Source organism: Muntiacus reevesi, chromosome 5 (assembly GCF_963930625.1).
Source record: "Muntiacus reevesi chromosome 5, mMunRee1.1, whole genome shotgun sequence".
Taxonomy (NCBI): domain Eukaryota; kingdom Metazoa; phylum Chordata; class Mammalia; order Artiodactyla; family Cervidae; genus Muntiacus; species Muntiacus reevesi.
The window spans coordinates 39,848,055-39,874,759 of record NC_089253.1 but is presented as its reverse complement, the minus strand read 5'-3'; the positions used below and the strand labels follow the sequence as shown (position 1 = coordinate 39,874,759).

Here is a 26,705-nt window from a genome sequence, read left to right as displayed (position 1 = left end):
CCCTTCCTGCCTGGGCGCCTCGCACGCTCGCGGGCCGAGTGGCTCTGGCCTTGTTAACGGGCCCAGGGAGCTGAGAAAATATTATAGATGCCGTATTGTTCAACCTTTCAAAAAGCGGTGGAGGGCCGCGAAGTGTCTTTGAGTTGGAAACTTTATTTTTATTCTAACGACCTTGAGTTACAAGAAGTATTAGGAAGGTTGATTTTCAACGCACACTTATCTCCCTAAAGGAGATAAGAGAATGTGGCCTAAATTGATTTTTAAGTTCTTTTAGTACGTGTGGTACTATACGTTCTTTTGCTTTCTTGAAGACATAAAATAGTGAAAGTATTAAATAAAAACAAATGGTCACCAGAAATTCGTGGGTTTTGATTTCATCTGTCATTTTACCTGACTTTATTTTTGTTTGCTGTGTGTGCTGTTGAAATGACCAGACGTTTCCTTTGCGAAATCTAAAGGCAACAACAGAACATTGAAGACTTCTATAAATCCCAGCCCTGAAATTTGAACACGAAGTTGGGTAGAATGTTTTGGGAAGGAGAGAAAAGAACTAACGGACCAAAAATGTGGTTTCACATTCTGACTGGCTTTTGGAGAATCAAAACCTACATAGTTTTAAGCCGAGACACGTATTCAGCATTGCAGTGTTGAGTTTCAAATGAGTGCTTTTTTTTCAGTCCCCAGAGAAACTAGCTCATAGTGTAGAAATCTGTGTTGCTGCGTTAACACCTGTTAAAGGAAACGCTTGACTGACGATCTCTATCTAATGAGGTATTATGTTCGCAGAGCAGGTTGTTTTATTAGCTATTGTTTGCTGTCTTATTGGAGTCATAAAGTTAAGAAAAGTAGTAGAGGAGAAATGTGATGACGAGTGCTAGCATAATTGTTTTAGTTTTCACTCAACAGGGCTTGTTGTTCAGTTGCTCAGTCATGCCCCATCCTTTGTGACCCCATAGATAGCAGCAGGGCAGGCTTCCTTGTTTAGAGTAGGCTTTTGTAGAATTGGTTTTTTAAGGCATAGCACATGCAGTTTTTCATTTTTATGATTCCTAAGTCGTAAAAGATATACTCACACTAATTATTTAAAATGAAATAATGGAGACTTGTAAGAAGAAATGTCTTCTCTACCTCCCCAGTTCCTCAGTGGTAGCCAGTACTCACAATTTGGTCATATAGTCTAATATTTCTTTGAAATATTAGGGAACCCTAGGGCGTGTGAACTTGTTTGAGAATTGGTTTAAAGTTTACCTCTGATGACTAGACATGCCTTTAAAGTTTCTGTGGCCTTGTGTTTCATATTGAGAAATTGTTTAAACAACACAACTATAGTTTATAGTTAGTCTGAATTTTAAAACATTTTCCTGACTTTGAGATTCTAAGAGCATATTCTCTAAAAAATATCAAGGGGAAACATGATGGGAAAGCTTTTAGTTAAAAGGAAAAAAAAATCTTTTAGTTGCTGTAGAGCTGTGGTTCCCAGCTCTGCTGCACTTTAGAATAACTTGGGGTTTTTAAAACCTGCTAATGCTTGGAGCTCACTCCCAGATTCTGATTTAACTCATTGAGGGGCCAGGGACTAGTGAAAAAGTTCCTAAAACCCAAGTAATTTGATTTTTATATTAATAGATAATCAAATTTCCCTATAGGTGGTTGCTTAATTTGAATTGATTTTTTGCATTATAGGAAGTATAATTTGTAATGTCAATATTTTTGTATTGAGTTGTTACTCCTCTGGGCTTCCCGAATGGCTTGGCGGGTAAAGAATCCGCCTGCAATGCAGGAGACGGGATGGGGGTTCCATCCCTGAGTTGGGAAGATCCTCTGGAGGAGGAAATGGCAACCTACTCCAGTATTCTTGCCTGAAAAATCCCATGAACAGAAGAGCCTGGTGGGCTACAGTCCATACAGAGGCTAAAGTATATTACAAGTTAGAAAGTAGATTTTACAGACATAGTAGGTGAAAAAGCAGAGAAGTAGATTAATTCTTTATGTTTTGAAATGATAAGGAATCCAAGTCAAATATTACCAGTTAAGAAAGTCTTATTCAACTGGAATACAGATATTTAAAACCTTCAGGTAGCCAGGTTGATTTTGCTGGTGGTCTTATTTTTAGAGTAAAGTCAAATAAGGTGACTATTGAATTCTTCCTATTAAAACGATTTTTTCTCATTTTAGATTCAGTCTCTGCATTTCTGACATAATTGATTTTCATAAATCCATGAAGCACCGCAAAATTCTTAATTAACTAAGAAAAAGTGCTTCTGTTCAGCATTCTGTGTGCTATGCATTCTGTGGAGGCTTCCCTCATAGCTCAGTAGGTAAAGAATCTGCCTGCAGCGCAGGAGACCTGGGTTCCATTCCTGGGTTGGGAAGATCCCCTGGAGAAGGAAATAGCAACCCACTCCAATATTCTTGCCAAGAGAATTCCGTGGACAGAGGAGACCGGCAGCTACAGTCCACGGACTTGCAAGAGTTGTACATGACTTAGTGACCAAACCACTACCTGTGCTAAAATACAAAAATTTTCTATGACAGATGAAAATAATCTTCCTCGTAAACCTTTTAATTATTTAGAATGTAAATTTCCCCTAGTATTGTATTGAGTTGTGTTTAAATAGTATTTTCATGGAAATAACCTTAGAAATATATGTGTATCTACCAATATACTGCCTTGAGACAAAAGGCACTCCCACCATCAGCAAAAAGGAGCCACACCCAGTAGTAGAGTTGGCTGAGAGCTTCCATGTATCTTTGTATATGATGATGTGTTTTCTTTGGCGTTCTCTGTGAACTGGGAACTTTAAAAGACTGCCAGCAAGAACGAGGCATGAAAATGGTATGCTTCTGTTTTTGGGTGTGTTGCTTTTGCTCTTTAGAAAATGTGCTATTTCAAAAGGAGAATGGAAAACTCAGGTCATAACTTTACCCTGAGTCATGCACGCTGCTCAGTGAAATGTTTCTTTAAGTATAGTTAGGATTTGCTTTTCAGAACTCTCTGGACAGTAAGAATGAGAACTGAGACTCGCTCTGCCCCAGTGGTTTTTAACCCAGGGTGGTTTTGCCTGGTTGGGACACTTAGCAATGCCTGGAGACATGTTTGGGTCTCCCAATCAAGAGGGAGCGCAATTGATAACCTAGTGAGAAGAGGTGAGAGATGCTGCTAAATATCCTACAGTGAGTGGGATAGTTCCCCACAACAAAGAGTTATCCACCCAAATACCAGTGGTGCTGAGGTTGAGAAACCCTGGTCTAAACTCTTCAATTGATCTACAAACTTTTGTCTGAATTACCTGAAATAGCAATTGTGATTACTTCCAAATAACTGGTTTCGTTGAGTTTATCACTGGTTTCAAATATTTGAGGAGCATTTAAACTTCTTTCCCCCATAATGCTTTTTCTGATAGAACTTGTTTCTTAAAATGTGTGTTTTCCGTAGGGTCAAAAAGTCCACTTATAATTCAGTAATCTTACCTACTTTTATTCAGCTGCTACGTTGTTTTCTTCTGTCCTTTAAAAATTCAGAAATCTAGGAAGAATTAGTGTTGTAATTTGCATAGTCTATACAAATTTTCCCCAATAATAATTAACTTCACTTGTTAGTCTTTCAGCCATTCTATTTGTCTGTCCTTTTGGTGAAGTTGTTCAGTTGCTAAGCTGTGTTGGAATCTTTGCGACCCCATGGGCTGCGGCATGCCAGGCTTCCCTGTCCTTCACCATTTCCTGGAGTTTGCTCAAACTCCTGTCCATTGAGTCCAGTTATACATCGATTAAATAAGCATTTAAACCTAGTGATTAATCTGGATTAAGGTGTGTATTAAAAAGGAGAGGCTAAGTCAGTGCTTTAAAAGTACTTAGAAAAAACTTCCATGTCAATTATTGGAATCCTTTATAATTATTCAAATATTTTCAACATTTCTACATACTTTGAAATGATGACTGATACAGTATTACTTTGAGCTATTTACAGCACTAATAATTGGCAGTATAATAGTTTTACCACTCACCTTTTTTTTTTTTGAAATTAGGTTTTAAGTTTACTAAACTTCAGTTTTTCCTAAACTTAGGTTTATAAGTTTACTTAAATGTAAACGGATGGTCTGGGAACTGGGATCCCACAAGTTCTGTGGTGCGCCTCCCCCCAACCCCCCCAAAAAAAGTATACGGAGGACAGATATGACTGGTCAGGCATATCTTCTGTATGTGTATAAAATGTCACATCTGTTCATGTAAGTGAACGTAATAAAGCATGAACTCTTCATATACTAAATAAATATTAATTGTTCATGTAAGTGAGTGTTACTCAGAAAATGTTGTCAACTTGGAAAATGATTGCTTTGCTAAGGGAGAAGGCATATAAGGTTGCCATGTAAAGGTTTTTCTAGCACCATCCCTGGAGGTTAGATCTCTATCCAGTATGATTCTTGAGAAATGAAAGTAATTTCACTGCAAATGGGGTGTCCCTCCCCCTTAAAGAAACCTCAAGTCTTTTGTGGAGTCCTTTCTGTGCAGGTTGCTTTTTTTTTAATCATGAATTTTGATCTGTTCTTTAGCCAGGCCTATACAATTTAACTTAACCTAAAGCATGAATAGGTTCCGTAACAAGTTTGGCCAATTTAGATAATTCAGGAAATTTTCGGTTTTTCAAGAGGCATTGAATTTCAGAGCTGGAAAATGGCTTTATCTAACTGCCTGATTTTGAGGAAGAAACGGAGACACAGGTAAGTGAAATGATTTACTCATGGTGTTAGAGTTAGTACGAAACTGGGCCCTGAAGTCTGGCCTTTCCTGATTGTTAGGGAAGGCCTCCCTCCTGTACATACTCCTTCACTTGCATAACAATCTTTGCCAAACCAGGAGCTGAAGTTATAGATGGAAGAAATGATAGGGTTTGGTGGTATATTGCTTATGAGTCAGGAGAGATGTGGAGGCTGAAAGGTAGAGATTTGAAAGAGTGGAGTAGCTGACAGGATTCACTTTGATGATACTAAATGGCTAATGATACTATATACAGAGTTATAAAATGGTAGAGGTTTAATCTCCACTCATTTTACTGTTGAGACTGAAGGCTGGACATGCCCAGAATCACACAGGTTGTTAGTGGGAGAACTGGAACAGGAACTTGTCCTCTGACTCTTACATCCATTTATTTCTATGTAATACTGCTCCGAGAGTGGGCTGATGGTGCAATATCCAGATGAAGGTGTGCCTTAGGCAGTTGCACATTTGGACCCAAGTGCAGGTTAGAAATTAATGAAGTTGCATCACCAAAATAGAGGGTGTAGTGAAATTAATTAATTAATGGGCTTCCCTTGTGCCTCAGCTGGTAAAGAATCCGCCTGCAATGCAGGAGACCTGGGTTCGATCCCTGGGTTGGGAAGATCCCCTGGAGAAGGGAAAGACTAACCACTCCAGTATTCTGGTCTGGAGAATATATGTATATTCTGTATAGTCCATGGGTCGAAGAGAGTCGGATACGACTGAGCGAGTTTCAGCTTCAGTGAAATTAACGAGTAGAGAGCTCAATCAGGGAGAGGATGAGAACTGCACGAGGCTAAAGCGGGGCATTGGTGGGTATCACAGGCTGAAAAGGGGTTGATAAAGAGGCTGGAAGGGAAGGAGGAGTGGGCAGTATTGTAGAGTCCAAAGGTTTTAAGAAGTGTCAGAAGTCATTGGCCATTGTGTGTTATCACAGGTGGAGGGTTGAATGAGAATCAAGAAAGGCCTGTTGCATTTGGCAGGTGAGGTCACTGATGAACTAGAGAATGGTTTCAACAGAGAGACTGAGAGGAAAGTCAGATGGCAAGGTGATGAGAAGGGAATGGGTCGTTGAGTGCATGAAGACATTCAAGGAGGCTGACGACGACAGAAAGGAGACTGGGAGGAGGAAGGGGAAAAACTGACTTTTACCACAATTCTTTCTATGTACTGTTAGGTTTAGTGTTCACAGTACTAGGAAGCTATTATTCTATGGTAGATACTAGGCCTGAATGTGACAGTTTCCTTACTCCCCAGGACCTCATTACAATATAAAGTTGTAATGAGTGGAATAATCTGTGAAGGTCGCTCAGTCATGTCTGACTCTTTGCGACCCCATGGGCTATATATAGTCCATGGAATTTTCCAGGCCAGAATACTGGAGTGGGCAGCCTTTCCATTCTCCAGGGGGGTTCTTCCTGACCCAGGGATAGAACCCAGGTCTCCCGCATTGCAGGCAGATTCTTTACCAGCTGAGCCACAAGGGAAGCCCCAAGTAGAATAATAATATGTACTAGTATTTTTTTTAATTAATTTATTTTAAATAGAAGGATAATAGCTTTGCAGCATTGTGTTGGTTTCTCCATACATCAGCATGAATCAGCCATAGGTATACACGTGTCCCCTCCCTCTCCAACCTCCCCCCAACCTCCCAATAGTATTTACTAGGAGTGGAAATGGGAAAGCAGGTTCATTTGATTGAGTCCATGATATGTGTCATGCGGGCTTCACAGGTGGCTCAGTGGTAAAGAATTCACCTGGTAATGCAGGAGCCACAGGAGACCTGGGTTCGATCCCTGGGTCGGGAAGACCCCCTGGAGAAAGAAATAGCAACCCACTCCAGTATTCTTGCCTGGGAAATCCCATGGACGGAGGAGCCTGGCAGGCTACCGTTAGTGGGGTTGCAAAGAGTCGGATGTGACTGAGCATGCTCACAGTATGTGTCATGCACTGTTGCTTTGAGATGGTGTTAGTTTTATAAATAAATGGAACTACAAATAGATATTTATCCACAATCACATTGTGACTAAGAGGTGGAGTTTGCTTGTTTATTATGCAAATGTTTACTGGATATCTCCTCTCTGTGTGCACTGTTCTGGTTCTTGGGGGACATAGCATTGAACAAAAGAGACAAAAATTTCTGTCCTCATGGAGCTTGCATTCTGGAGGTGAGAGAGTAAGGATTCAAGTCCTGCGGACTCTCTTGATTGCTTTTTAGTGTAAAGTGATGGGCTATGAGAGGCCTGGATGGGAGATCAGGCCTGAGGGAGGGTGCAGGTGAGTGATGAAGGATGAGCAAGTGTTTGCTGGAGTCAAGCGGAAGGCACATTTCAGGCCGTGGAAACAAATAGTTGAATAGGCTGTATATTTGAAATTTTGAAATTAGAATAGCACCTGGATCCTAACTTTCTCCTAGGAGGAGTATAAATTTATCTGGGAGGATGAGGAGAATAAAGAATTAGAGAAACTAAGGCAGTAGGGTGAATGGTGAAAGGCTTTGACTTAACAGAATTAAGATTTTAGCTTTGAGCCATCAATCCAGAAAATGTTTTTGATCGTTTTGTTACATAGTTGCTCTCATGGTATGTTTAGGTACTGTAATGAAGGTGTTCAGCCCTAGGGAATGAGGTGACAAGTCAAAGCAACACTCTGGAGATGTTGACTTGAATGATCAACCTGATAGGCAGGAACTGTTGGAAGCTGGCATTGCTAAAGGAGAGGGCCCTGAGGTTTTGATTAAGGGCTTTACGGGATTGGGGGATCTGAGATGCAAACATAAATGAGCAAAGGACATTTACATGATACCTAAAAATAAGATTTTTACTTGGATGATCAATAATATATAGTTTTATTGTCTTAGGAAGTGAGAGATAAAGATGGTATGGTGAAAAGTGAGCACCTCTGTTTGAATTATTAATGTGTATAGTTCAAAATGATTTTTCCCTTAAGTGGACCCAAACTGAGATCGTTTAAAGTCTGTGTGCCTAGTATACTGTCAGAGAGAAATGCAGGATCTCCCCAACTCCCTTAACTAAATATAGCCTGGTTCTCTTCCTTTTCACTTTACTGTAGGCAGAAAGAGGAAGAGATGAGGAAAGGTTTTATCTTTTTTTTAAAAAAAAAAAAAAACACTGTCCTTAGTGGTCTTCATCTTTTCTTGAAGTGCAATTCATTGTGTACAACTGCATACATTTTTGTCACGGAATTTTTCTATCTTGTTTATAGTTCAGGTAACGTTATCTTCCATGCCTGTTGCCCTGAGAGTACCACCTGCATCCTTAGGGTGGTAGCTTTCAACTATTATTACATACATATTCATTCTTATTTAACAGTTGTTTATTGTGTGCCTGCTTTCTGTAGAAAATTCACATTGCTCAGTAAACTTTAATGGTGAAATAGATGAAATGGAAAGAACCAGTACCATGAAGTTAATTGTGAAGTCCTGGGGGACTATTGTATTGGTTACTCAGTTTGGCTGTATCTCATAGACCCTCCAAATAAGTGATTTAAACAAGGTAGACATTTTCCTTTCATGTGAAAGTGAGCCAGCAGTGGCAGTTGTGTGACACTAAGTCCTCAGCCCTACCTCTCTGGTTGAGGTGTTACCCTCACATGCCTGGTCCAGGGTGACTTGCTCCTACTTTTGCATCTAACCAGCAAGAAGGGGGAAGATGCATGATCTGAAAGTTGCTGCGTCATTTCCAGTCAACTTAGGCACATAGTGATACCCTGCATACAGGGTTGGTTTGGGAATGTGTTTCTTCTGAGCATTTATGTGCCCAGCTAAAAATATTACCATAGCAGCAGGAGAAAAATAGATGTTGGGGGAGCAACCAGCCATCTCAGGGATCTTGGTACTGCTTTGAGTATTGCACAGCACTTAACCCTGTGCCTTATCCATAAGGTGTGAATAAATTGTTCTCATTTGTTCTTTTATATGAAAGACTGAAGGTCTTCAGGCCCCGGAATCACCTGCTGTTATGTCAATAAGAACTCCAAGAGATTATTCACAAAAATGTTTCCTTTTTGTTATGGGAAATAATGGGAAAGAAAAGTGTTAGTATCTGTGTATTATAATGCCAGCATGACATTTAATCTATAGTTATAGGTTGTTTTCCAGTAGTTCGCAAAAAAAGTAAAAAGTGGGTAGGCCTTTTGTTGCTGTCTGATACTGTAAGTTTAAAAAATGGGCAGCAGTGCATACTTAAAGGGTAGAGTCTGGCAGTCAGGCTGTTTTGTCTACTTTGCCTGCTGTGATCATTCAGCCTTCAGTGCTTCCCAGATGAAAGGGTTTCTGGGACCATATGTATGATTTTGGCCATATCTACCTACCTCTACTATGCTCAACTTAATATTTGTCCTTCAATTTACTTTAAATTCATTAGTGTTTTTTTTTTTTTTAAATTTAGCCTCCTTCTAAGCAATAATCCACTAAAACATGGTTTTGTTTCCTAATACTCATTCATAATTTCCTAATATAATTCATTAAATACCCAGTTATTAGAATCTGCTTGCTAATGCAGGAAACATGGGTTTGATCCCTGGGTGGGAAGATCTCCTAGAGAAGGAAATGGCAAGCCTCTTCAGTATTCGTACCTGGAGAATTCCATGGATAAAGGAGCCTGGCCGTCTAGTCCATGGGGTCACAATCGGACGTGACTTAGCAACTAAACAACAACAGCATCCTTTTAACGACCTAAGAACGTCTCCTTTAGAACAGGAAGTCGTGCTTTGCCTCATTTCATAGGCTCCGCTGCTGCTTTTTTTTGTTTTTTGTTTTTTGTAAACTTTCCGTAAATCCACATACCTAAGTGGCTCTGAATTTCAAAGAATATCTTTGTGTTTTTAACTCTAGAAGAGAAACTACGAGTTAGTGTTAATTTTGATCTAAAGAATTGCTTGCCTTTACAACCTTGACTAGGTTTTTAAGAGTGATCTGCAAAGCATAGTCACCTACAGATGTTTTCAAGTTTTCTCTAGGACCCGTTGGGACCTGTTACTTAGCTTTTGTAGGCCTTAAGTTTCTTTATTTTTAAAATGGAATGGTATTATTTACCTCGTAGAGTTCTCAGGATTAAGTAAAATGATGTATGTGAAAGGCTTGGCAGTGGCAGGTGCCCTTTCTACTCTTGGTGGACTTTTGGTTTATTTTCAGTTTTGGACCATTTTGAATGAAGCTGGTGTGAACATTCTTGTGTATATGTTTTTTGATGGATGTACACATTTATTTCTCTTAGGTATATACCTAGGAGTGAAATTGGCTGGGTCATAGTTATGTTTAGTTTTAGTAGATACTGCCTAACAGTTTTTCAGAGTGGTTCCATTCCCATCAGAGTGTATGAGAATTACAGTTGTACCATTCTGATGGGCAAGCGGTGGTATCTCCTTATGGTTTTGATTTACATTTCCTTGTTAAATAATGGTATAGAACCTTTTCATATGCTTATTGACCATTTGGATATCCTTTTTAAATGAAATGCCTGTTCATAATTTTTTGCTTATTACTCATTTTAAAGGTGGAATAGTTGTATTTTTCTTTGGGATTTCTATAATGATTCTGGATATGAGTCCTTTGGATTTAGGTGTTAAAATCTTTTAGCCTGTAACTTGCATTTTTACTCCCTTAATGGTGTCTTTTAATGAACAAAATTCGTAATTTTAATGAAGTCTAATTAATCTTTTTTTTTCTTTTATGGTTGGGTGCTTTTGTGCTCTGTTTAAAAAGTTTTTACTCTTCCATGCTAAAAATACATACATTTGAAACTTTTTTTTAATCTCTGTAACAACATAGGTGATGCTATGGAGAGCGGAAAGCCTGGTCCAGTGCAGGTTGTTTTGGTTCAGAAAGACCAACATTCCTTTGAGCTAGAAGAGAAAGCCTTGGCCAGCATCCTCTTACAGGACCACATCCGAGAGCTTGATGTGGTGGTGGTGTCGGTGGCTGGTGCCTTCCGAAAGGGCAAGTCCTTCTTGCTGGACTTCATGCTACGATACTTATATTTCCAGGTAAGATAGAATTATTTCATTTCAAATTAGCAAGTGGAGACTTTTGTGTCCAAAAGAGCAAACTCACCTCATGAGTTATCCTTCATGTGTAAAGTTACTTGAATAAGTTTTAATGGAAATTTATTGTTTCTTCTATAGAAGGAAGGTGGCCATTCAAACTGGTTGGGTGACCCAGAAGAACCGTTGACAGGGTTTTCATGGCGAGGGGGCTCTGACCCAGAAACCACCGGAATTCAGATCTGGAGTGAGGTTTTCACTGTGGAGAAGCCAGGTGGAAAGAAGGTAAGGAAGAAAAAGACTTACAAACTTAACAAACACAGTGAAGTGAAAACTGTAATGTGTAGTCTGATAATCCAGTTAAAATGATTTTTATCAAAATGATATAAGTTCAAGATTTAAAAATAATGCATGAATGTAGTTTAAAAGGTCAGGGGTAACATAAGGCTTCTAAGATAACTAGTCCTCTCTCTGCTCATTTTCACTTCCCAGAGGCTAATGCTCTCAACTGTTCAGAAGTTACTTTACTCTTAATTCTGTAATCATTCACTCCACCCACCCCTCCAGCTGTCAGCAGCTCATCTCATGAGCCTCATAAGCTTCAGTTGTAGACCTTCTCCCCAGATTTCTTTGTAAGGGTCAGCTGGGGCAAGGTATGTGTCTCCTTAAGTGGAAAGAGAATTTGGGGTTATGACTGTTTCTTAAACAGACTTTAACCCCTTCCTTCTGTTTTTATTCTCACACTAAAGCATGTTTTCACGGTTGTTTGTGCCTCTCATTTTTTGAGTCTTTCCAAGGCTTAAGATTTCGTATCTCCCCTTCGTGTTGTTCAGTTTCATCCTTTTCCTTGATGTTAAGTTATTAAATATTTTGGGAGATGGAGAATTGATGCATGACTCTTGATCACTGTTTCCACAGCTTCTGTTTTATTTTATGAATTTTCTTACTATTTCTTTAAATATTTTGTTTCTCTCTCTTTGTTTTAGTGAAGTTTCAGGAGAAAAGTATATTAGAAAACCCTCTAATTTTTTTTTAAATGCTTAGATATGCATATAAAAAAATGTGTAGCAAAATAGGGAGATTATTACACTTTTTTTTTTAAAGGAAGAGAATGTAGAGACTTGCCTGGCAGTCCAGTGGTTGGGGCTCTGTGTGACCACTGCCGAGTGCACATGTTCAACTCCTGGTCAAAGTATTAAGATCCCACAAGCCGTGGGGGCAAGGCGGTAGGTAGGAAGAGAATGGAGGAGAATGAGGATTTTTTAAAATAGAACGTTAGAAACTTGCTTGGAAGAATCTTTAGATATTGTTTTATCTGTTCTTTAATTTTTTTTTAGCAGCTTCATTAAGATACAGTTGATATTCCATTTCTCCCCTCCCAACATTTGTGCTTTTGTCATATATTTTATTATAATAACATTGTTTTTACTTTTATTTATTTATGTGTAAATGGTCAGTTATCTTTCAAAGATATTTAAATAATAAGAAAAAAGCCATGTACTTACACGTGCAATTACCATTAACTGTACTTCACTTTTTGCATCCAGATTTCTATCTATTGTTTGTGTTCATTTTTCCTTCCGCTTGAAGGACTTCCTTTAAAAGTTCTTGTAGTGCTACTCTTCCGGTGCAGAATTCTTTTAGCTTTTGTTCTGTGTCTGAAAAGTATTTCACCTTTGTTTTGAAAATACTTATGCTGGGTATAGAATTCTAGGATGGGAGTTTGGTCTTTCCGTGCTTCAGAGATGTCAGTCCCCTGCCTTTCTACTGACAATTGTTTCTGCTGAGAAATCTACTGTTATCCTTATTTTTGTTTGTCTCCGTGCTTAATGTGTCTTTTTAGTCTGGTTGCTTAAAAATTTTTTCTTTATCATTATTATTTTTTTTTAGCAATTGGATTATGATACATCTTTGTGTACTTTATGTTTCTTGTGCTTGAATTTTGTTGAACTTTTTGAGTCTACAGGTTTATAATTTTTATAAAATTCAAACATTTGGGGGGGCCATTGCTTCTTCAAATATTTTTTTGTCCCTTATCCTCTTTGGGGATTCCTATTACATGTATGTCAGGCTGTTTAAGTTGTCCCTTAGCTCACTGATGCTCCGTTCATTTTAAAAAATTTTATTTCTCTGCTTCCTTTTGGATAGTTTCTGTTGCTAAGTCTTCTGGTTCACCAATCTTTTAAATCTGTTGCTAAGTCTTCTGGTTCACCAATCTTTTAAATCTGTTGTTAATCCCATATAATGTATTTTTTTCTTTATTATTTATTTTCACTGTACTGAGTCTTAGTTGTGGCTCACGGGATCTTTCTCATGGCATGGGGACTTAGTTGTGGCATACATGTGGTATCTAGTTCCCTGACTAGGGACTGAACCCAGGCCCCCTGCACTGGGAGTGTGGAGTCTTACCCGCTGGACCATCAGGGATGTCCCTCATCTAGTGTGTTTTTCATTTCAGACATTGAGATTTTCATCTTCAGAAGTTTAAATGTTTTTTATGGCACTTAACTTTTTGAATGTATGAAGTACAGGTATACAGAATGCTGTTTTAGAGTCATTTTCTGTTAGTTTTACATCTGTGACAGTCCTGGGTTAGTTTTAATTGATTTTTCTCATTTGGGTGATATCTTTGCATGCTCATTTGGGTGATATCTTTGCATGCCTGCAAACTTTTGATTGGATGCCAGAGGTGTGAATTTTAACTAGTTGGATGCTGGATATTTTTGAATTCCCATAAAATACTTAGCATGTTATATGGGATGCATTTAAGAAATTTGGAAGCTGATGGATCCTTTTTGGTCTTGCTTTTAAATTTTAGGGTTTGTTAAATGAGGCAGCTGTATTTAATCTAGAGCTATTTGCTCCTTACTAATGAGGCAAGACTTTAGAATTACAGGGCTTTTGTCATCTGACTGGAGGGAAGAGGTGCTACTCTTGGCCCTCTGTGAGCAGTGAGTACTCTTCCCTCTAAGCCTTTTGAATGGCTCTTTCTCCAGCCTCAGGTAATTTTCTTATTCACATGAGCTTGTCAAGACTCAGCTGAACAGTTGATGGGGCCTCTCTGCGATCCATGGTGTTCTTTGTCTCTGTAGCCTTCTCCTCTCAGGTGCTCTGCCTGAGAGTCCTGTTGCCTTGGTCTCCCTGACTCTCAGCTGTATTTTCTCAACTCGGGGACTCTTGGCTCTGCCTGGGCTCCCCAGCCCTGTGCCTTAGCCAGTTGTGTCACCTGTAGGTCTGACCTCATCTGTTTTGTTTCTCTCAAGGATCATTATCCTTTGTTACCTGATGCCCAGTGCCGTGCAACTGTTGTTTCATAAAGTGTTAGTTGCTCAATCATGTCTGACTCATTGTGACCCCATGGACTATAGCTCACCAGGCTTCTCTGTTCATGGAATTCTCCAGACCACAATACCAGAGTAGGTTGCCATTTCCTTCTCCAGGGGATCTTCCCAACCCAGAGAATGAATCCCGAGTCTCCTGAATTCAGGCAGATTCTTTATTATCTGAACCACCAGGGATAGTAATCATTAAATGAATATGTCATATTTTGTTTACTGATTTCCCTATTGGTGGGCATTTAGATTGTTTCTTTTTTTCATTTTGTAATTCCTGCTATAGTGAACAGCCTGAAAAATGTTTTTGTGAGTAGTGTGCAAGCATGTCTCCAGGCCACAGTTTTTGAACTGTGTCCATGACCCAATAAAGTATAGAGAAATCAATTTATTGCTTATGACCAGTTTTTTTTTTCAGATTAGTTTTTCATTTTATTTTTTAAATTAATTTATTTATTTTAATTGGAGACTAATTATTTTACAATATTGTGGTGGTTTTTGCCATACATTGCCATACATTGACATAAATCAGCCACGGGTGTACAGTTCAGTCACTCAGTCATGTCCAATTCTGCAACCCTATGGACTGCAGCACGCCAGGCCTCCCTGTCCATCACTAACTCCCAGAGTTTGCTCAAACTCATGTCCATTGAGTTGGTGATGCCATCCAACCATCTCATCCTCTGTCGTCCCCTTCTACCTTCAGTCTTTCCCAGCATCAGGGTCTTTTCCAGTGAGTCAGTTCTTCGCAGCAGGTGGCCAAAGTATTGGAGTTTCAGCTTCAACATCAGTCCTTCCAGTGAATATTCAGGACTGATCTCCTTTAGGATGGACTGATTGGATCTCCTTGCAGTCCAAGGGACTCTCAAGAGTCTTCTCCAACACCACAGTTCAAAAGCATCAATTATTCACCACTCAGCTTTCTTTATATTCCAACTCTCACACCCATACATGACTACTGGAAAAACCATAGCCTTGACTAGACGGACCTTTGTTGGCAAAGTAACGTCTCTGCTTTTTAATATGCTCTCTTGGTTGGTCATAACTTTTCTTCCAAGGAGCAAGCGTCTTTTAATTTCATGGCTGCAGTCACCATCTGCAATGATTTTGGAGCCCAGAAAAATAAAGTCAGCCACTGTTTCCACTGTTTACCCATCTATTTGCCATGAAGTGATTGAACCAGATGCCATGGTCTTAGTTTTCTGAATGTTGAGCTTTAAGTCAACTTTTTCACTCTTCTTTCACTTGCATCAAGAGGCTCTTTAGTTCTTCTTCAGTTTCTGCCATAAGGGTGGTGTTGTCTGCATATCTGAGGTTATTGATATTTCTCCCGGCAATCTTGATTCCAGCTTGTGCTTCCTCCAGCCCAGCATTTCTCACGATGTACTCTGCATATAAGTTAAATAAGCAGGGTGGCAGTATACAGCCTTGACATACTCCTTCCCGATTTGGAACCAGTCTGTTGTTCTTGTTCAGTTCTAACTGTTGCTTCCTGACCTGCATACAGATTTCTCAAGAGGCAGGTCAGATGGTCTGGTATTCCCATCTCTTTCAGAATTTTCCAGAATTTGTGGTGATCCACACAGTCAAAGACTTTGGCATAGTCAATAAAGCAGAAGTACATGTTTTTCTGGAACTCTCTTGCTTTTTCAGTGATCCAGTGGATGTTGGCAATTTGATCTCTGGTTCCTCTGCCTTTTCTAAAACCAGCTTGAACATCTGGAAGTTCACGGTTCACATACTGTTGAAGCCTGGCTTGGAGAATTTTAAACACAGGTGTACGTGTGTCCCCTATCCCGAGTCCCCCTCCCACCTCCCTCCCCATCCCATCCCTCTGGGTTGTCCCAGTGTACCAGCTTTGAGTGCCCTGTCTAATGCATCGAACTTGGACTGTTATGACCAGTTTTTTAAAAATAAGAACTAGAAAGTATTAGAGTATATATAGAACAGATAAAAATGAAGTTTCAGCTTTATGGATGTGCATATTTGATTGTAATGCAAAATATATTTCTTACTGTGGGTTCTAGTAAAAAACATTGGAAAGTCTCTTAAAAGTGGAATTACTGGGTCTGAGAATACCCATTTCCTCTATTTCTCACTATTGCCAAACTGTTCTTGAAGGTTGTTAGGGCATTTTACTGTTCCATTACATGATATATTAATACCATTTCCCTCCAAATATCCAGCACTTTAAGCATACATATGACTCCCACTCCTCAAAGAGCTTCTCTTTAGTATTTCTTCTTTTTCCCTCTAGTTAGCATCATTTTTCTTATTAGCAGATGTTATGATTTTCTTTTTATTGAGATATAATTTGCCTACAATAAAATTCATCCTTTCAAAGTGTGTAATTCAGCTATTTTTAGTACACTTACAAGACTGCAAGTATTACCATCTAATGCCAGAACATTTTCATTACCCCCACAAAGAAACTCAGTCACGTCCCATTTCCCTCCTCTCCCAGCCCCTGGCCACAACTGATCTCCTTTCGTCCTCCATGTTTGCTGTTTCATACAAATGGAATTGTATAAAATATGGGTCTTTTGTATGACCTCTCCCAGCCAGCCCAGTGCCCTCAAGACCCTACCATGATGTAACATGTATTGAGACTTGACTCATTTCCATGGTAAAATAATCCAGTGTATGGATATATACTCCATTTTGTTTATCCATTCATCAGTCAAACAACATTTAGCCTGTTTTCATACCTTGGTTATTCTGAATAATGCTGCAGTGAATGTCAGAGTGCAGATATCTTTTCAATTATTGCAAGTTATATAAGGATGGTAGGTACTACATTTTTTTTTTTTAACATTTTGCATAAATTTCACTTTTAAGGTGGGACTGGGTCATTAAGTTCTTTTTGGAAAGTATGAGGCTTCATGAAACCTGGTTACACAGAGTGAACGACAGCTTTGATTCTCTTGCTTTCATTTGGCATCTGTGGTGTGGTCTCTTTTTCCTAAAGATTGAAATCAATGTTTGTTTTTCTTTTATCAAATGATCAGAAAATCCTATAAATTAAAGAGAAGTATTCTGCTTTGCAGGGAAATGCCAAAAAGGCCATGTGTTTTATTTTTATTGGATAATGCCTGAGTTTAAACTAAGTCAATATTTTAAATTTGTTTTTCAACAACAAAAACATCCACAGGACTGGCTTGAAAAGTGAGCTAATTGGCTTCAACATTTGGCTGTCTTGATTGTTAGGGTAATTTTCCATTCTTTTCGTATTGCTCTGTACACCTCTGTTCTGTACTGTCTATCAGAGCAGATAATCTTTTCCAGCAAAGTTCTCTGGTCAAAAAAGCAAGGCATCTAAATACTTTCCTTTATTGAAAAAAATCTGCATATAAGTGGACCCGTGTGGTTCAAACCTGTGTTGTTCAAGGGTTAACTGTAATTGTGTTTTTCTGATAGAACCTACAAGCATGTGCTTCCTCCTTGTCACTTTAACATATTTTGTGTGTGTGTTTGTGTGTTTTATAGGTTGCAGTTGTTCTGATGGATACCCAGGGGGCATTTGACAGCCAGTCCACTGTGAAAGACTGTGCTACCATCTTTGCTCTGAGCACCATGACCAGCTCTGTTCAGGTAAAACCAGTTGACTAGGAAAAGCTTTTGTAGAAGAAATAAGATGGAGAGGACACATCTAGTTTCAGCTATTGTTCTGTTGTCAGAATTCCTATGGTGATATGTAAATGTTCTTTTTATACTACAGATATAAGTGAAACTCTTATAAGCTTAAGAAGCAGCCTAAATTATTAATATTTTTCCACTTTGGTCATAAATATATATAGTATATTCCTGGAAAAGTCTGAAAAGTGGAAATTGAAGTTAAATCGGTTGCATTACACAGGAAATGTAGATTTGGTGAAAAAAAATAAGAAAACTGTATTTTAAACTATAAAGGAAGAATTATGCAATTTCAACCGTATATGCATAGTTCTCCAAGAAGAGAGATAATATTACTGTTTAAACAGACCTCGTATTCTTATATGCAGACCTTTAACTGTACAAGCTTCTGTTCACTGCTTTAGACTTACTTGGGATTCATCTGAAGTAGATTAGAGTAGTATCAATCTGAAATTTTGTTTTCTAGATTTATAATTTGTCCCAGAACATTCAAGAAGATGATCTTCAACAGCTGCAGGTATGTATTCCTCATAAAAATGTTAATAATGTCATTTAAAAGTTTTAAGGCCACGGTGCGTTTTACAACTGAGTAGTTTCAGCAAAAGATTGAAGTGTGGAGGAAGGTGCGGATTCATGGTAATCCTTCACTCTGTGTGTCTATGATTGGAGTGGTCAGGGATGCTCCTACTGAGTTAAGCAGGGGACTGAAAAAAGTCAGTAGGTAAATCCTGCGGATATTTTGGGGGGAAAGTGGTGCAGGGGAGGAAACAGCAGGAAGAAAGACCTTGAGGTGGAGTGTCCTTGGTGGGATCCAGGAATAGCAGGGAGGCCAGTGGGTGAGGTTGGAGGGTGAGACAGGAGAAGGGCATCAGAGAGGCAGGCACTCAGCTTCCAGTGATGCCCTGCTTTGTAAGGACGTGGGCTTTTCCTCTGGGTGAGATGGGAGCCATGTTTACATCAGAGGAGTGATATTGTTTGACATGTGATAAAAGGATCATGGTGACTGTTGTGTTTAGAGTATATTTTTAGAGGTGCAATGATGCATTCAGTGAGACTGCTTATGAACCTACTGCAATAATTCAAGTGAGGCTAAATAAATTAATATTTATCAAGGGCATAGGGTCATTGCCTGGAAAATAGTATGTGCTTAATATGTGCTAGCTGTTACTTATTAAACCTGCTGCTGTTTTTAGTCATATCCTCTCTTCTCCATAGCAGCAGTTCTTACACGTTTTTCCTGTGAAATCCTCTTCATTGGGTATCCCAGAGTTGAATGCAGTCTGGCATGCTTCTCGAATTCTTCTCCTCCACTGACATTCAAGAAATGTATCAGAATACGAGAGTGGGGCTGTCATTTATTATAGAGATTACCTTGAATTAGTTTTAATTTATATTCCTTTTAAAAAGAACAAAATAAATCTGAAATTTTGGTTCTTAATGTTACTGTTAGCAGTTACTTGTGCTTCATAGTTGGTGGTTCTACACCAGTGCCATCATTCGGTGGTTGAGAGCTGTTGCTCCATGATACGTATCCATCACAACTTGAGTTTGAAACCTTTTCACCCGAAATTGACTCCTTTCTAAGCTCCTTTCTTTCACACATTTTTTGGAATACCTGATTTGTGTGAGGGCTTCCCTGGTCGATCAGTGGGAAAGAGTCCACCTGCCAGTGCAGGAGACATGAGTTTGACCCCTGGGTCAGGGAGATCCCCTGGGTCAGCAAAAGGCAACCCACTCCAGTATTCTTGCCTGGGAAACCCCATGGACAGAGGAGCCTGGTGGGCTACAGTCTGTGGGGTCTCAAAGAGACCCGACTGAGCAACCAGACAACGGCAACAGTCAGTGAGAGGCAGTGGACCGTGTGTGTGATAACACTAGTGTGTGAGCTAGACCTGATTCCTTACGGGTTTCGTAGTCCCGGCAGTGAGAGGGTGCAGAAACGACTAGGCGTGAGTGATGCCTCAGGACCGCTGCACACACGTCACAGAGTGCCATAACCTGGGTGACTTAAAACAGTAGAAATGTATCATCTCTGGTTGGGTAAGCTGGACGTGATATGTGTGTATAATACGTACAAAGACTTCCAACTGTTTCCTTAGTCGTCAGCCCCGCTCCCTCACCTCCGCTTTCAGGGTAGCTGGTGCTTTAATTTCTGAGCCTTTCGGGGATTCTGCTGAGACTCTGCTTCTTCTTTTTGGCCCCTGCCTCATAGATGTCTTATTCTTAGCGGGGTGGAGAAAGCCAAAACCCAAGACAGTCCTCATTTGTTCTCCTTCCAGAGTGTTTGTGACAACTCTTCTCTTTCAAACCCTTTCTCTGCCTCTCTGTCCTGTGAGTTTATGACTTTTGCACTTCATTTTGCTGTACTTTTTGGTGCAGCTTCATGAAGAAATAGAGGTCAACGGGTAAGCCCTAACTCTGAAGAATTCATTCATTGGGTCATTCAAATGGCATGCGTCCTGCAGGTCTGGTACGTGCTGTCCTCGGTGCTGGAGGTCCCATAGTGCACAGAGCATCCTTGCCTCATAGACTTTAAATGCTAGTAGTGAAGACTGTTACTAATCAAGATGAGTAAAGGTATAGTGTATAGACAAGTGAGGAGAAGAATTTGAAAGGACATGGGATGGGAAATACTGGGTGGAGAGGTGTAACGTTTTTAGGTAGATGGCCATGAGAAGCTTCATTAGAAAGGAGTCATTGGAGTAAATACCTGAAGGAGCGATGAAGCTGTTCAGGTGTTTGGGGGAAGAACATTGCAGGCAGAAGGAGGCGTCAGAACAAAGGCCCTGGGATGGCAGTGCACGCAGCAAGTTTGAGGAACATCAAGGAGGGCCAGTGTGGCCAGATCACACTGCAGGGTCTGGCTTTTATTCGCAATGAGGTTGAAGGGTTTTGAGCAGAGGCATCATGTGGTCTGACTAACCTTACGTATAACAGAGCCACTGTGGCCACTGTGTTGAGGAGAGTCTGGGGCTGACACAGTGAGAAGCTGTCACAATATTCTAAGCCACGTGGAAGTTGCACATGGTTGGATTTTGGGTTTGCTAATGAATTGGGACGAGGAATTTGTGAGAGAGGAATAATCTAGATTATTTTAAGGTTCGTGATTCCTTTGGGAGTGTAGAATTTTGGTCTCATATAAATAGTATTCAGTCTGTTAAAAGAATTATTTGCTACAGAATAGCCATTAAAATGCTTTATGTAATATTGCCTTACAAACCATAACTCTTCTTTTTTAAAGCTCTTCACAGAATATGGTCGTCTGGCGATGGATGAAATTTTCCAAAAACCCTTCCAGGTAGACTGTTAACTGTAAATATAAGTCACATCTTTGTTTTAATTCATAGATGAGCAAACTATAATCCACAGACCAAATATGGCCAACTGTCTGTTTTTATATGACCTGTGAGTTATGAGTGTTTTCTTTTTTACATTTTTAAATGGTTAAAAAAATCAAAAGAGGAATAATATTTCATGGTATGTGGAAATAATCTGAAATTTAAATGTCAGTTGGCCATAGTGAAGGCTTTATTGGAACACAGCTACACTCATTTGTATTGTCCATGGCTGCTGCTTGCTACAACAGTCTGAAATATTTACTCTCTGGCCCTTTATGGAAAACGTTTGCTGACCCCAGCTTTAGCTAACTGCTTTATGAGGATGAAAATGCACAGTACTCTCAGTAAGATTAAAGGATCTCTAAGCATTGTCTTTATTTTAGTTTTTTTTCCTGTCTGACTTTAACAGATCTCATTTTATGATTAGCTAGTGCTCTTTTTTTTCTTGTCCTTCACCTTATTCTTCATACTTGCCTTTTGAGCAGACCCCCGAATGTAGCATTTTCTCATCAGTCTGTTTTCATCAATCTCTTCTCTTAACCCATAAGGACAAAAATATCAGATGAGATATACTGACCTCACAAATGGCTTATGCATGTCCTTCTAGTCTTTATAGGGTTTCTAAGACATTACAGGGTAGGATTGGGTAGATAAATCCTTTAGCACATTTTCTTGCCCCTTTTGAAGAAGCTGGCATTTTGCGAAGAAGTATTTCAATGATTATTTTGAAAATACATTTATGTAGTTTTATAATGTGTTCTGCTCTTTTTCTAAATAGACACTGATGTTCCTGGTTCGAGACTGGAGTTTCCCTTATGAATACAACTATGGATTACAGGGAGGAATGTCATTTTTGGAAAAGCGTCTACAGGTAAATAGAAATATAGTCTTCTGAGGAATTACCTAAAAGTAGTGATAACTTTCTCATTTGCCTTTAGCTACTATATTTAAAGGGATTCCCTCTTAGCTCAGTTGGTAAAGAATCTGCCTGCACTGCAGAAGACCTGGGTTTAATTCCTGGATCAGGAAGATCCTCTGGAGAAAGAAATGGCAACCTACTCCAGTATTCTTGCTTGGGAAATCCCATGGACAGAGGAGTCTGGCTGGCTATAGTCCGTGGGGTCACGGGAGTCGGACACAACTTAGCGACTAAACCACTCTCCACCACTGTATTTAAAGCAGATGATGGAAAATTACATTGTGTGTTAAACACTTAGGAATTATTAATTAGCACAAACTGATATTATTCATGGTAAGGTTATAGAACCTGTGTATATAACTCACAGGGACTGGAGAGAAAAACCCCAGGCAAAAGCCCAAGCTTTGATTGCAATTTCCATTTCACAATTCACATGAGTCCATATGTGTTTTTGGTTTCTGGTGTGGATACAAACAGGCTTAGTCTGTTTTCCAAAATTAAAACACAGTCAGTCACTGCTTACTGTTTCATGCCCACAAGCCTTTCCGTGTCCTTCGTGCCCGCAAATCTTTCCTTATTCTTCCTAAGTCTTGTGCAATACTCTTTTAAGAAACTCTGTAGTACCTGTTCTTCGATAGCTCTAGGAGCCAAGCCGTAGTTAATCAAATGTATACATTTATTGCTTCTCAGGGTTCTGAGTTTCCTCACTGGACAACACCTGGGCCACTGTGATCTTTTAGAGTTGGAAAGTCTTCTTCTCTTTGTCCTATACTAGTGAGTGCTGGTTAGGAAAAACATGGTCGTTTGTAAATTGTTGGCCTTTATTGGCAGGTAAAAGAACATCAACATGAAGAAATTCAGAATGTCCGGAATCACATCCATTCATGTTTCTCCAGCGTCTCCTGTTTTCTACTACCACATCCTGGACTCCAGGTGGCCACAAGCCCTGACTTTGATGGCAAATTGAAAGGTGTGTTGCAAATGATGTTATTTATACATGTGATTTTTATATTTGGAATTAAAAAGAGTGACCAGAAAATATTAATTGCGAACAGTAACTCACAATTTATGTTCTTTTAGAAAGAATACTATGTTCTTTTAGAAAGAATAGTTTTTAGAGTCTAGTTCAATTTTTTTCTCCTACCTTAGTGTGACCATCAGAATTATATTATCTTAGTTTCTCCATCTGAAATGGCTGTGGTAATACCCATTAATGATCTTTCTAAGAATGATGTTGTGATTCCTGGTTTACAAGAGATAAAAATGCTAGATAAAGGAAGACTTAACATTAGTCAGCTCATTTTTATGAAGTAAAACTAAAGTCCCAAACAAAGGTAGTATGATGCATGGCATGGCTATTGTTTTCATCTTATTTGTGATTATAGCAAACTTGGTGCTGGGTCATGAGTTACTATCAGGAAGTGGTAACCAGATGGTAGCTTAGAGGAATCAGAGGTGGGACTCTTGAGTTCCATTGTCTTATTTTTGATCCTGACTCACTGAAACCTTGAGTCATTTAATAGCTAGTCCTCAGTTTACACATGGGTTTAACCAAGCACTTTCGTTTATAAATTAATCTGAGCTTCTTTTGTTTTCAGTCACTGAGTCCAGTCTGACTATTTTTGCGACACTATGGACTGTAGCCCACCAGACTTCTCTGTCCAGGGGATTTCCCAGCAAGAATACTGGAGAGGGTTGTCATTTCCTTCTCTAGGAGATATTTCTGATCCCCTGAGATTGAACCCACGTCTCCTGCATGGGCAGATGGATTCTTTATCACTGAGCCACCAGGGAAGCCCATTGGAGCTTCTTAGATTCCTAGTAAAATTGAAATAATAATCGCTGCCATTTTTAGTGGCCGTTTATGTTCCCCGCTGTCAGTCTCTCCAGGGTGCTGTGACAAAATACCATAGACTGGGTAGTTTATAAAAAACAGAAATTCATTTCTCATAGCTTTGGAGACTGGATTTCCAAGATCTGAGTGCCAGCATGATCCGGGGAGGTTGTCTTTCTGGCCTCAAAACTTCTGGTTGTATCCTCTTGGGGGGAATGGGCTAGGGAGCATGGTAGGATCTCTTTCATAGGAGCACTGATCCCACTTGGCTTCACTCTCATGACTAATCACTTCCCAAAGGCCCTGCCTACTAATACTATCATATCACCTTAGAATTTCAACATGTGAGTTTTGGAAGGACACGGACATTCAGACCATAGCAGCAACACTATGTGGAGTAGGAAATGGCAGCCTACTCCAGTATTCTTGCCTGGAGAATCCCAGGGACAGAGGAGCCTAGCAGGCTACAGTCCATGGGGTCGCAAAGAGTCAGACACAACTAGAGCGACTGAGCACCAACACTATGCTAGTTACTTTTATACTTATTGCTCCCAGTAATTCCATGGAACTGATATTTCCCTTATCTTACAAATGAAGAAACTGGCTTAGAAAAGGTATATAACTTGCTCAGAGTACTCAGCTAGTAGGTGGTGGGACAGAGACCCACATCCAGATCCTTCTTGCTCATAGCTGTAGTGTGTTAGAACAGAAGTTCTGCTCTACTGGGCAAGTCACTTAGAGGATTTACACTGCTTAGTTACTGGAACTTGCCTTGTGAAGTGGAAGTTTTTTATTACTTCGTATTAAACTTAAAATGCATAATTTTCAATTTATGTAACTCAGTGGATTCAAGAAAGTTAATATGCTCGTTCAGCTTAAGATTTACATTCCAGCTGGTCTTACTATTGCAAAAAAAAATTTGAAAGGCTTACCTTTACCTTCTATTTGTCACCTATGTGACATTTTATATGGTTGGCAGCTTTCCTGAGTGGGAAACTTTCATAGCCTATAGGTTGGCAGTTCAGAAACCCTAGGTTGGGGTCTGCCTTTGGAGAGAAATCTGCTTAGGCAACTACTGGTGCTGAAACAAAAGCCGTTGTGAGTGAATTCTCTGAGTTGAGTAGGTAAGAAAGTTGAGTTTGTAGGTGAGGTGTTGTTTAGGATTTTGTTCCATTATTTTTGTTCCATTATTAGATATGCATTTACCAAATCTGAGCTCTGGTATATTCATTACTGGTAGGGAAACTATCCAGTGGAATCTTAACTGAAGATGTTTAAGAGAGGGTGAGTGGGAGTGACTCCTCCTACCTTTGTCTTGATTTAGGGTGGTTTCAGGTTATTGGGCATAAACATACATAATATACAAGCATGACATTCCTTCGTATTATTAAGCATCTAAATATTTCAGAATATTCTGTTTTAAAATTAATTTTCATCATATTATTCTAGGAAACAGGAAGAGCTTTTTAAAGTTCTGTAACCTTGACTTTTGAAATTTTCTATCACTCTTGGGTATGTATTTTATGTTAGTTTCCTAGGAACTGCTGTAAAAAAGTACCATAAACTAGATTTCTTAAGAAATTCATCCGCTAGCAGTTAGGAGACCAGAATTCCAAAATCAGGGTGTTGTCAGGCTAGGTTCTTCTTGGAGGCTCTTGAGGGGAATCTGTCCTATGCTTCTCTTGGTGGTTGCTGGCAGTCCTTGGCATTCCTTGACTTTTAGTTTCATCACTCTGCTCTCTGCCTCTGCTCACATGGCCACCTTCCCTGTGTTCTCTCTTCTTGCAAGGATACTGCTCTTTGAATTTAGGTCCCACTCTCATCCAGTATGATCTCAACTTATTACATCTATAAAGCCTCTATTTTTAAATAAGATATTCTGAGATTCCAGATAGACATGCATTTTAGCAGGGGACACTCCAGAGTACACGGATTTACAGATATGAAGGGTTTGTCACTAAACATTAAGGGTGCTAAGCTTCATATTATAAAATAGGGAACAAATTCTATATAAGCAATGGACGGAGGAGCCTGGTAGGTTGCAGTCCATGGGGTCGCGAAGAGTCAGACATGACTGAGCGACTTCACTTTCACTTTTCACTTTTATGCATTGGAGAAGGAAATGGCAACCCACTCCAGTGTTCTTGCCTGGAGAATCCCAGGGATGGGATCGCTTAGAGTCGGGCACGACTGAAGTGACTTAGCAGCAACAGCAGTCTCATACTTATTCACTATGCATGATAAAACTGTAAAACACATTTTTAGGGTTAAAATCCTCTTTTGCTACATGGAAAGGCAAGTCCCAAAGGAAGAAATACAGATGGTCAAGACATAATTCATGAAAATATGTGTTGCCTAACTATAATCAAGAAAGTTCAAATGTGTTGGTACAAATTTGTATAGTCTGTACCACAGTAGCAGCATTGTAAATGTTCACATCTTTTGATCCAGTATTTCACTTTTAGGAAATTTTCCTTAGGAACTATCCATATATAAGTAGATAAACATATGTGGACAAGGATAGTACCACTGCTGCATTATTATAATAGTGAATTATTGGAAGCAACCTAAATATATATTTCTGAGAAATTGGTTTAATTACAGTACATCTCACAAAGGGATGAAAATAAATCATTTAAAAGGTAAAAGTAGATAGATGGATATATCTGTATTTCCATAGAAAGATGTTCATGATATGTTGTTAAATGTGGAAGGTACAGAGTAGCATATATTGCATGATCCTAATTATTTAAAAGTGAATTTTTATGAGGTTGTTTTTAAAAAAGGAAGGATTTGAGAAATAAAAATTTCCTTTTTTATTTCACTTTAAAAATATGTTAATAGCTTGCCTTTGTGTGTCTTTTAAGGGACCTGTAGTCATTAGGAGGGTT

At 39.3% G+C, this 26,705-nt stretch overlaps 1 protein-coding gene across 2 annotated transcripts in view; it reads left to right on the top strand.

Moving 5' to 3' along the window:
• The window catches only part of ATL3 (atlastin GTPase 3), a 41,767-nt gene that overhangs the window by 848 nt on the left and 14,214 nt on the right, over window positions 1–26,705 (top strand). For both annotated transcript variants that reach the window (XM_065937587.1, XM_065937586.1), the window contains exons 2-8: window positions 10,547–10,761; window positions 10,900–11,043; window positions 17,577–17,681; window positions 18,190–18,240; window positions 20,965–21,021; window positions 21,840–21,932; window positions 22,812–22,950. In XM_065937587.1, the coding sequence (XP_065793659.1) occupies window positions 10,555–10,761; window positions 10,900–11,043; window positions 17,577–17,681; window positions 18,190–18,240; window positions 20,965–21,021; window positions 21,840–21,932; window positions 22,812–22,950 (796 nt within the window). In that variant the 5' untranslated portion in view covers window positions 10,547–10,554. The remainder of the gene's footprint in view (window positions 1–10,546; window positions 10,762–10,899; window positions 11,044–17,576; window positions 17,682–18,189; window positions 18,241–20,964; window positions 21,022–21,839; window positions 21,933–22,811; window positions 22,951–26,705) is intronic.